Source organism: Daucus carota, chromosome 8 (genome assembly GCF_001625215.2).
Source record: "Daucus carota subsp. sativus chromosome 8, DH1 v3.0, whole genome shotgun sequence".
Classification (NCBI taxonomy): Eukaryota; Viridiplantae; Streptophyta; class Magnoliopsida; order Apiales; family Apiaceae; genus Daucus; species Daucus carota.
In genome coordinates this window covers 25629475-25641166 of record NC_030388.2, presented here as the reverse complement: position 1 = coordinate 25641166, position 11692 = coordinate 25629475, and the positions used below count along the sequence as shown (strand labels likewise).

The 11692-nt window shown below is 38.0% G+C and overlaps 2 protein-coding genes across 3 annotated transcripts; one reads left to right on the top strand and one right to left on the bottom strand.

The window, feature by feature from the left end:
- The first annotated feature begins 2180 nt into the window (after positions 1–2180).
- On the top strand, positions 2181–6391 carry LOC108199273 (protein NRT1/ PTR FAMILY 5.2). Its single transcript, XM_017367023.2, has 4 exons — positions 2181–2438; positions 3280–3497; positions 4479–5044; positions 5380–6391. Exons 1-4 carry the CDS (start codon positions 2321–2323, stop codon positions 6260–6262), a joined length of 1785 nt encoding a protein of 594 aa, XP_017222512.1. The 5' UTR covers positions 2181–2320; the 3' UTR covers positions 6263–6391.
- A 39-nt stretch (positions 6392–6430) lies between these two features.
- LOC108199272 (protein unc-13 homolog) lies at positions 6431–11613 on the bottom strand. Of its 2 annotated transcripts, XM_064082871.1 has the most exons (7): positions 11007–11613; positions 9665–10177; positions 8650–9534; positions 8037–8489; positions 7718–7904; positions 7322–7511; positions 6431–7225 (listed from the first exon to the last, which is right to left on the bottom strand). In XM_064082871.1, exons 1-7 carry the CDS (start codon positions 11016–11018, stop codon positions 6547–6549), a joined length of 2919 nt encoding a protein of 972 aa, XP_063938941.1. In that variant the 5' UTR covers positions 11019–11613; the 3' UTR covers positions 6431–6546. The 2 variants fall into 2 exon arrangements, with proteins under 2 accessions (XP_063938941.1, XP_017222510.1); XM_017367021.2 differs by having other exon boundaries at positions 6431–7511.
- Positions 11614–11692: the final 79 nt, after the last annotated feature.

Below are 11692 nucleotides of genomic sequence, written 5' to 3'. Positions count from 1 at the left end.
TTCTAATATACAACCTAAAAAGAAGTAAAGAAAATATCCGATAGAGCGAGGGAACATGACATAACAATAGATCAGCAGTTTAGCACAGCAACATTTGCACTGATCCAAAACTTGTTATCAACATCCTACCCGAGATCATCCATACCCGCAAGTATTTAGTGGTCCCTGTTCATGCTTGACTTTGATTCTTTCCCTCTATGTGAATGGTCAACACTTCTACTGCATATATTACTCACAATACAGTTAGGTATCCAGGCAACTTGCCTGTTATTGTCATCGAGAAACATATACTGTCAGAGTTTTTATAACCTTATCGATTTGGAATCTCGCTTAATAAGCATGTTGATCATGAGTTATATGGTCCCACAAAAATCGATCAAACATGGCCGCGATATTTTCTCCAGCGATACTCTGCTCTTTTTTTTATCAATAACAAGTTCTGAATTCAATCTCGATCCAGTACTGATAAATTATTAAAAATAATTTATCTGACTTAGCGAGTTAGCGTGGTAGTAGAAGGAAAGATAGTGATCAGATTCTGGCCCAAATGCGATGCACGATTTAAAAGTGATCGCGAGAGCATATCTGTGTTGGGTTAAATTATCAACCTTTTTTTTTCTCATAATTATAGATAGTTGATTTATTTCAGATAAATGTCTTATTTATATAATATTTATTGATATCAAATATTACATATTTTATATTCATATATATAAGTCTTTTATAGTTTATACTGATAAAAAAACTCAATTACATATTTTAATTTCTTTCGAGTAAATGAAAAATAATATAAAACAAACCAATCCAGCTATTTGGTCGAGAGCCAAAAATGTGGACGTGCTGAGAGTACGAGTAAAGCTCCATAACTCTACTAATCCCATGTTTCAATTCCTAATTATGGTCTATACACGTGTCCCCGTGTCTACTTCCTAATTTTGTTTTGTCTTTCGCCTGTCGCGTATTTTTTCCTCATCGGGTTTCAAAGGGTTCGATGATAGACATATCCTGTTGTCTGCATCCGGGTAAATAGTTAGCGGAGAAAGTACTTAGACGAGTCATGAGAGCATACAATTCTTACTGGGGATTTGCATATGTATATATTCAACTTTTTGTAGCGAATCATGAAGAAGTAAAATATGAATGAAAGTAAAATATGAATGAAAGTACTCCTACATGATTATCTATCAGAGAGATTCTCATAAAAAATTATTAGCAAGTGAAATCTTGAAATTGTGTTTATTGGATGAAATGAAATGGGAGAAAATAGATCGAAATTTGTATTTTAAATTGAAATGATTAACAAAAATAATTATTTCATTTCAAGCTATTTGTACTAGAAATCAAATCCATGTGTTTGAGACGAAATATTCATCCTAGATCTTTATCACGTTTCTCTACAATCTTCATTTTTAAAACATTCATATTTAGTCATTGTTTTCTCGTATCTTCTCCCTTTTTCTACAAAATTTATTCATAATTTTTCATTCTATTATCACTTATTATATTCCATTCAAGTAAACGTAATTTAAGTCTTCAGAATATATATTAGTATTCTGTCACCGGTTTTATAAAAACATAACGTCCTTAATTCGAGAGAATATGGTTCAGACCAAACCCGCATGAATTTACTGTGAAATTACCTAGAGTACATATTCGGGACTTTTAAACTGTAGCTTCCTTGATTAAAATATGCTCCAATAAAGATTTCAAATGTTCTTGTCTAATAAGTTTGGACTAGAGATGCACAAAAGATCTGTTCGGGCCAGATCCAGACCGGGCCAAAAAAATCCGGATTTTTTTCAAACCAGATCGGGCCGGGCTTTTTTAAAAATCAGGCCGGGCCGGGCCGGGCTTTTCCAAAAATATTAGGCCCGGTTTAGTTATAAAAAGGCCGGATTTTTCAAAAATCCGGATTTTATCCGGGTTTTTTTGAAAATATTAGGCCTGTTTTAGGCCCTCGGGCTGGGCCGGGCCAGACCGGGTTTTTTTCGGATCGGATTTTTCAGATTTTTTTCCAGATCGGATCAGATCGGATTTCAGATTTCAGATTTTTTGAACATCTCTAGTTTGGACTATGCAAGTATGCATACTGAAAAGCTGGTTTTTTTTAGTTTGTGGAAATTATCGACTAACTTTTTCCCATTTATATTTCATACAATAAAAGATACGATGCGAGCGGTCTATAAAATGGCCGAGTTGCTCACACTTTGTTGGCAGAGAAAACACTTCTCTCCAAGAGTGGTCAATAGTTTACAGAAGATACCAACACACATATAAAAACAACCACAGAAGCTCATCAGCTTAAACATATTCATATACAATGGGTGCGGAAGAAACGGGCCATGATGATTACACGCAAGATGGAACTGTTGATCTTAGAGGTAACCCTGTTCGAAAATCTCAGAGAGGAGGATGGACTGCTTGCTCTTTTGTTGTTGGTAATCCCTCTCCCTCTCTCCCTCTCCCTCTCTCTCTCCCTCCCTCTCTCTCGCTCTCCCACCCTCTCCCTCTCCCTCTCCCTCTCCCTCTCCCTCTCTCTCTCTCTCTCTCTCTCCCCCTCACAAAATGCCATGAAAACAACTTATAATAGAGAAGAGTCGTGTTTACAAGTGGATGGCCGGAAGTTTTCGAATCACCGGTGATTCCATTATAATGCAAAGATGTATTCAAACTAAAACTTCTTAACTTGCATCTAAGTTATTTTGAAGATTATATCCAACACAGACCTCTTCTAGTCTTCAACTCGATCTCGGATATTTTTTCATGATACGTAGTTATCACTTGCAAGTTGCATCTATGCACATGGTAGGTATGTAGTTTCAATAGTATGGTACAACCTCCATAAGCTAATAATAACTGCTCATAAGAAATTAATTTTTTTTTTAAATAAAGGAGACCCATAATTATATAATTGATACTATTACAATTCACATATGCAGTAAAAGTAGTAAATATTCAAATTATAAATTGAACATAAATTTCGAAATTCACACTATACATTACCTTGCAGAGTTTCCACACTCATTTTTTCTCCATGTTATAACTACGCGAGTCCATGACCAACTAACTCGTACCTGTTATGTTCAAAGAAAAATAATGTGAAGTACTTATAGAGCCGGTTCACGCCGACTGCTTAAGCCAGAAAACGAACAGGGCATCGCACTTAATTACAATGTTACCGATACTCGACATTTTACTATGTTATCGGAACTCGACAAAAATATTTAATATGTATACGTGTTCGAGTGCTAATACTCTAATCCTATTGAATTTATGCAGTGTACGAGATATTTGAAAGGATGGCGTACTACGGGATATCATCGAATTTGATATTATACTTAACGAGGAAGCTGCACCAGGGGACAGTTACCGCATCAAACAATGTGACCAACTGGGTGGGCACCATCTGGATGACTCCGGTTCTGGGGGCCTATATCGCCGACGCTCATCTCGGCCGATACTGGACTTTCGTCATCGCCTCCGCCATTTATCTCACCGTATGTTTCTCTTCCTTTTTTGCTAACTGTTACTTCATAGTCTCTTCAATTCTTATGTGGTTTATTTCTCAAAAGCTTGAAATTTTATGAACAACAAAAAATCGAAGAACCTGGCTTTGAATATTCTGAATCTAGCTAAGATATTTTGAATTTTCAACACATGTGGAGTAGGACTTTTACGTATCACAAATTTGTGGGTAAGGTTGACAGGGACTTGCATGTTAGTTTCTTGTACTACACTTGTTTTTCAACTGTTTCTGAAAAAATATACTATTAAACATGTGAGGCCATCCAAACCGCTTGTTAATAACATATGTTCGACGGATAAAAATTTATTGAACGAAATTTTATTAAACGAGAGAAATTTTAGATTGAATAGGGTTCTTTTTTTTTTAAATCCGGGATCCGGACCAGTGTATTCTTGACGGTCGAGTCAACAAGATAAGTCCGAATATTTGCATATATTATGCAATAGGAAGGCGTGAACTGATGCAGTATTATATCACCTTTCTTTAATCCCCTGCATGCATGTTGTCTCTTTTTACAAGATTAAACTACTCAAGCGTTGAACGATTACGTGATCAACTGACAAAATAATATTTTTATTTTAGTTACTAAATATTTATAATGTCACATCACTCCATCACATAATTGCAATATAGTATCTGATAAAATAAATCAAACTTGCGTAAGTTATCGCGGTCAACTCTACTTATGACATAAACGACGACAGAGGTGGCACAATAGTCTTGCCCGTTACCCCTGTCCCCTGTATCGTAATCAATAAGTTTTCACAAAATGATTTTATATTTAAACTTTATTTTACACCAAGTAGTTATATATTATCTCTCTGTTTCAAAGTCTTTGTCAAGTTGTATTTTAAATGGTTCAGGTAAGGGTGATGTTTGTTTACGGAAATAACTTCCCTACTCTTTTTATCTTATTTTCGAGTGGGACATAATTTTCGACGTGATCATGCAGGGTATGGTTGTACTGACTCTCACAGTCTCCATCCCCGGTTTAAAACCTCCTAAATGTGTGGACCCTGACATATCGAATTGTGAGAAGGCCTCCACGTTGCAGCTAGCATTATTTTATGGTGCTCTCTACACTCTCACAATAGGAACTGGTGGAACCAAGCCCAACATTTCAACTATTGGTGCAGACCAATTCGATGACTTTGATCCAAAAGAAAAGGCCCACAAGCTTTCCTTCTTCAACTGGTGGATGTTCAGCATTTTTCTGGGAACTCTGTTTGCAAACACTGTTCTTGTGTACATACAAGATAATGTAGGATGGACTCTTGGTTATGGACTCCCTACTCTTGGCCTTGCTGTATCGATCATGATCTTCTTGACCGGTACGCGATTTTATCGCCACAAGGTGCCTGCTGGAAGCCCTTTTACAAGAATGGTTAAGGTCATTGTTGCTGCATTGAAGAAGTGGCATGTACCAGTCCCAAGTGATCCTAAAGAATTTTATGAACTTGAGCTGGAAGTGTATACCAAGAAAGGAAAGTTCAGAATTGATTCTACACCCTCATTGAGGTTTGTCTTACATAGTACAATCATAATCAAATACCTAAATCAACTGACTTGAAGATATGTATATATAGAAAGAAGGGTCCGGATCCCTGACATACGTATGTTAGTAGCATATGTCAACAGAAAAAAAAAAAAAAAAAAAAAAGCTGGACAGCTTAACTCTAAGTTTTTGATGTATATACAGGGGTGCTACAGTATCATTCCGCGGAAAATTACCTCATTCTAGCATTTTTCACGTCCAACACTTTTTTTCTAGTGGACGTGTACTATTAGCATTCGTATATTCTGGACCAGCTTCCTAGAAGAATACTTAAAAGTATGCATTTGTTTTTGTGCAGGTTCTTCAACAAGGCTTGTGTGAAAACAGGGCCAACAGATGAATGGACATTGAGTACAGTGACACAAGTAGAGGAAACGAAGCAAATGTTGCGCATGATTCCTATTTTATTTGCTACTTTTATTCCAAGCACGATGATTGCTCAAATCAACACACTCTTTGTGAAGCAAGGCACAACTCTAGAGAGGAACATTGGTTCCTTCAAAATTCCTCCGGCCAGCTTAGCCGGATTCGTCACATTGTCCATGCTTATATGTGTGGTGCTCTACGACAGAGTTTTCGTTAAAGTTATACGAAAATGGACTAATAATCCGAGAGGTATAACTATTCTGCAGAGGATGGGGATTGGTATGACTTTCCACATTGTTATTATGACAGTTGCTTCACTTATGGAAAGGTACAGGCTCAGTGTAGCCAAGGATCATGGTGTAGTTGAGAGTGGTGAGCAAGTTCCATTAACAATATTTGTGCTTCTTCCACAATTTATCCTTATGGGGACAGCTGATGCATTTCTGGAGGTGGCTAAGATTGAATTCTTTTATGATCAAGCTCCTGAAAGTATGAAGAGTCTCGGAACTTCTTATTCAACTACTAGTCTGGGAATCGGAAGTTTCTTCAGTAGCTTTCTTCTTACCACTGTGTCGCATATTACCAAGAAGAATGAGCACAAAGGGTGGATTTTGAATAACCTCAATGCTTCTCACCTGGACTACTACTATGCATTTTTCGCAATACTCAACTTCTTGAATTTCATTTTCTTCTTAGTTGTGAGTAGGTACTATGTGTATAAGGCAGAGGTTTCGGATTCAATGGAGGTGCTTGGAGAAGAACTGAGGGAATCCAGAAGATCTGAACAAGAATCAAGTAGAAGATCTAGACAATAATAACAAGGAAAGCTTAGCAAAGTTTAGAAACATTTACACTATGTTTCATAGTCATGAAATTCCTCCATGTTGATTATTAGGAGTATATTTTGCAACAAATGGTATAAAACTTATACTTTGTGTGTGAAAGCCTTGAACTTTATACTAAATTCTCAAAAAACATGACAAAAAAAGAATGTTTCAGTTTACACTTACACTTCACATGAAGAACATAGGGGTAGGAACACAATTATTCAAGTCCAGTTTTCTATATTCTTGTTTGCAAATTTGGAAAAATAATCTCTTTACCTCCTCTTTGGTAATTGGAATGTTCTTTTCAAGTAATTGCTAGCTGCTTGATCATTTCTATGGCACAGGACTCTTAATATAGTATTCGGATCCGACCTACTCCATCTTCCTGTTGTTGGTGGCATAGACAGTTTTTGCCCTGCCCCAACTGCACTTACCCCATATGTCTCAGTTGAAACTCTACCAAAATCTTCCACAAGCTGTTCTGTGGACTGTCCCATCAACGCCACTACACCTTCCGCTATCTCTGCCTCCCTATCCACCAAATCTTCCGCAAGCAATCCTTCACCAGCTGTAGAAAAAAGTTTCTTTAAGCTATCAAAATCCTCCTCAATCATAGGGTGTTCTTGCCTAGTAAAAACCCGAGTACCCCCTCCAGCTAGCAAAATCATAAGGAATACATCGAAGGATGCCTTCATTACTTCTTTTATAGCCAATGCTTGAATTTTCTCTATTAATATTGCCCCTAAAAGTATTAGGTTTTGTTTGAGAATCCTCACAGCTGGTTTTATACGTGCATTCTCTACACCATGAACATATATGCTCCCATAAAATATAGAGTTTGAATCAAGGAATATGAGACGATAGCCTGCAACTTCTGAGACGTGTCGTGTGGCAGACTGAATGCCAATTCTTGTTTCGTCGAAGTAGGAATTGCCAGGCTGGTGACCACGGCTGTTGGAGGGAACAATATTAGGGGATAAAGTAAGTATTTTGTCGAAATTGTGGAGCTGTGAAAGAAGGTAATGCAAGGTGTTGAGGCGAATGTACAGGCGTTGTGTTCCACGACTGGTTGAGGGCCGGGGATGGCTTTCTTCATTAGAACTAGTAGAAGCAATGTTGATCAAATTTTCCATGGGAGCTGTGCAAAGGCCGCCTTTCTTCCACAACTTGAAGAACTTCGGGTCCCGGTTGCAGCGTGTGAGAGGAGGCAGAGTGGGAATATAGCTCTGTTTCGAACCTGATTCATAATGAGTAACACAAATTCAGTTAAGCTGATCATGCTAAAACTTGTAAAACATTGAATCTATAAAGTTGTAGAAACTGATTCTTGTTTACTAATTAGGACTAAAGATCGATGTTACCCTCAAGTCATTTCATATCAAATATTTTTTTTAAGTAAACCAGTGGCAAGTGAAAACCGAACTTAGTAGAGGCATTGCGTACCACAAGATGAAACGAATGTGGTGTATTCCTGGAGTAAATACTCTAAACCCTCAGCTATTTTGTGAATCAAGACCTCGGGTATAGTTATTGGAATTTCAAAGAATTCATCCAGTGCTATCTTTGTAAGTTTCACTAGCTCCACTGCAGTTTGTGCATAAGGCTCGTTCTTCGACTTTGGGTTCCATGTCTAAAAAACTCTATATTAGTGACCAACTATATGTGCTCCTTGTAAAAATTGTGGCGGTTCTATGTTCAGCAGTTGTGTATGACATGTGTTACAACAATTTTTCGCAACTTATAATTAGTACTGAAAACTTACTTCAGTTTCTTTAGCTTTTTCAAGAAGTTCTTTCCCCAAGTTCAATTTTTGTTGAACCCAGTGTCTTATAGACTTCATTATGATTGAATCAACTTCATATGGTTCCATTTCTCTCACGATCATTTTGCCACCATCTTCACTCTCCACAGAGTCTTCCACCACCATCTGAATCAAAACATTTTCAAGCCTCCCGGCCCTCTGCAAAACTTCAAGCGTCTCATTTGTAAGTGAGGGTGAATCAGATAAGTATTGCCTCAGTAAGGTTCCATAGCAAGTGTGTAGTGTCACAGCTGCAACACCTGCTGGAATCGAGTGCCACTTCTTTAGCAAAGGACTATAAGTTTCCTTCTCCATCGTTGCCAATTCCTCTGTGGCCTGAGCTAAATGAAGAAGGGCTTCACCGACTTCTTCCACTTCAACCACATCGACATTAACATTTCCATCATCAAGCATCTACAGATAAAAAAATATAGAAGAACAATCAGTCTAAAGCTATAGCTACATATAAATTTTTAGAACTTGATAGTTCATGAACACTGATCAACTTTTAGCCATTTGACATGTCTGCAGTACAAATGTACATTCAATTTCTTAAAAAAGAGCAGGAAGTTACCTTTGTGAATGCTTTTGTTAATGATGACCTTATATAAAGATCAGCTCTATTTCCCCTTGAATCGGAAGATGTGTCATCATCTTCCTCATGTGAAGTTAAAGTATAATCCGGGACATCTTCTTCCAGGATCCTGGTAGCTGTAGAAACCAGTGGTAACATGCTCTCCATCAGCCCCATATTTTCCCTACTAAAATTAGCATGGTAATCAAGCAGTTTCTTATCACACCATTTTTTCATGGACTTCAATCCTTGGCCTAACATCTTCACATATATAGGCTCACGATCCGCCTTTTTTGCATCATTCGCTACCTCTGCCAGCACAGCAAGTGAAGCTCCAAGAAGATCAGCCTCCACTTGGCCGGTCTTAATATATTGATGGAAAAGCACCCAAGAAAAACACACTTGGTGAATGGACCTATCGATCCCCAAAGTAGTCCATGTCTTCTTTACAAGTTCATAATGCTCGTCGATCTCATCAAGCACACATGTACCATCCTTCAAGTCGAAAACTGAGTAGAGAAGAGCTGTGTATAAGTGTATGTTGAGGGGATATCCATCAGCCCAGTGGCAAACATCAGTTGCTGATCCATCAGGGCTTCTCCATGCTAGTGCGACTACATCATTACATAAAGCTTTCATTGCTCTGGAGTTTCTGTCAGTGTCTAATGGCTCTGACTCACAAGCATTGATCGTTTCTTGAAGACGAATTGCAAATTCATTTGTTTTATCAACTGGGATTGAAGGGTAGCGGAGTAGCCCTGCCTCGAGAAGCTTGAGTTGACGCCTTTGCCATACATGGTACTCCACTGGACTACTGAATTCAGCAGGCTTTTGCTGGCGAAGCAGCTCTAGTGGAAGAATTATTGTCTCTGCCCTCCTCCCTGTCTGCAGTAAAATTCATAATTTACAAAATTAAAACCTTAAATTGAAACTTGAAAACATTAAAATGAACGATCTTCTACGAAATCAACAAGCAAAATTAAACAAAAATCAACAATTTTTGCATGTAACATACTTGGCCAACAAGAGTCCTCATGAGCGTCTTCCTGAGCCTATTATCACTTTGCTCTGTGACCCTCATTTGTTGCCTCATAATCTCCGCAGGGCGTCTCTGCCTAGGGTGCGAAAACTGAGAATACCCCGGACTTCCTGAGGCGTCAAGTTCCAAGGGTGAACCTGCAGGCGAGTCTGGATTGGAGCCATACGAATCAGTCCTCCTATACGATGGCAACCGCCTAAGCGTCTTCAATCCCAAGACCTTCTTGATGTTGCTTGTGACAGGGGAGCCGGGCCTGGGGGAACTGGCATGAAGATCAAATTCAGTGGAAGAGGAGTGGAATGAAAGAGGGGTTCGTCCTCCAAAGCCAGGCAAGGAGCGGCATGATGTGAAGAAGATCTCGTATGCAGCCATGCGAAGGTCATCTTGGTCGAGGCCATCGATGATGGGAGTCCCGAAAGGCCATGCAAGCTGGTTGGTCTCCACCGTGTCATGTACCATGTTGGACGTCTGAGTGCAAGGAGCAGCTACCTGCAGCCATCTGAATTGATTAATCTTGTTATATATGATCAAGTATCATCTACATTATGTTGATGATCAACATTTGTTGAGAGAGAAGAGAAGAAATGCAGAGAGAAAGTTGTGGAGAGAGATCGAGAGAGGGGAGAAATGCACAAGGAGAAGGAAGGGCGAGCATTGATTTGCGAACAAAATGACAGTTTTAGCATTTTAATTTGAGAAGACAATTATACTTCACATGCAAAGTGTTACATCTTATCTGCATGCATTTGTAAATTTGCTATCTGATTGGAATTTATGAAATCGAAAGAAATGAACTATATTGTATTTCAATGTTTAATTCATGTCCTCGTTTTAATATTTATTACAAAATATCCAATGATCTAACTTTTATAAAACTTACATAATAAATAATTATCAACTAAACCGACTTTGAGAATTTGTTACAACATACATACAATGCAGCAGCATATACATGGGTGGCTGGGTGCTAATTTGAGAATTCTATTCGTATAATACTTTTTGACAATTTAATTCAGATTTTTCTGCCTTACAAACGAGAATCAGTTTTAATACTTGTCTGTTTAACAAGTTTCGGTATGAGTAAGAATCTAATCGGATGTCCCACAATAACTGAAGATAAACCCATCATCGAGTTATCCAATTACTGAGCTATCCAATCCCGTCTGGAAAAAATCTTTCCGACCTTTTTACCTCCTATGCTTATCTAATTGATTTCTTAAATTCAACTTTTTTACAGGCGTTATCCTGGCCGGACCTACGCCAATAATAATAATAAAAAAAAAAAAAAAATATCCTCTTTTCATCGATCCCACTTTACCGGCGAGGTCATCAGTATATCTTGCCCGTTTTGGAAACATCATTGCTAAAACCAATCTCTGAATCAATGCATCCAGCCAATTGACAACTCCGCAATCTGAAATAAACAAAATGATAAGGGGGTTACCAGCCCCATCTCCTGCTCATGAAGTACCTAGTGTTTTTTAGCCTCTGCTAAATTTAGCCAGATTCAGATGTTTTAAGCATGAAAAGTACGGATTAACAAGTCAATTGGATCTAGAACCCAAAGACCTGTGATGACACAGTGGTACCTACAAAAAATAACCCTAAAACCTTGAAGAATAAGATAGTAACAGCTGAGGCACCAAGAGAGAAGAAAGCATCTGTCGTTTTTAGATGGTAAAAATCAGGACAACTGATACAGAGAATGTGGTTTACAGACAAACACCTAGCTCAGACATAATTGTACATTTTTTGAATCTAGTGTATACCGTCGAAAGTAACAAGCAGAGTACTGCGTAGTTGCATTCTTTCTCATTAATGATTACTTGTGTATAAAACAATTCAATACAGTCTTTTGAAAGTAGAAATTTGTAGCTTATATACAAGATATGCTGCATTCTAACACTAGCAAGATATATGCATATATCGGGCACAAGAAAGAGCAAAACAATTTCCTGCAGTCAAAAACAATATAGTAGAAACTACTTTAACAAAATTATATTC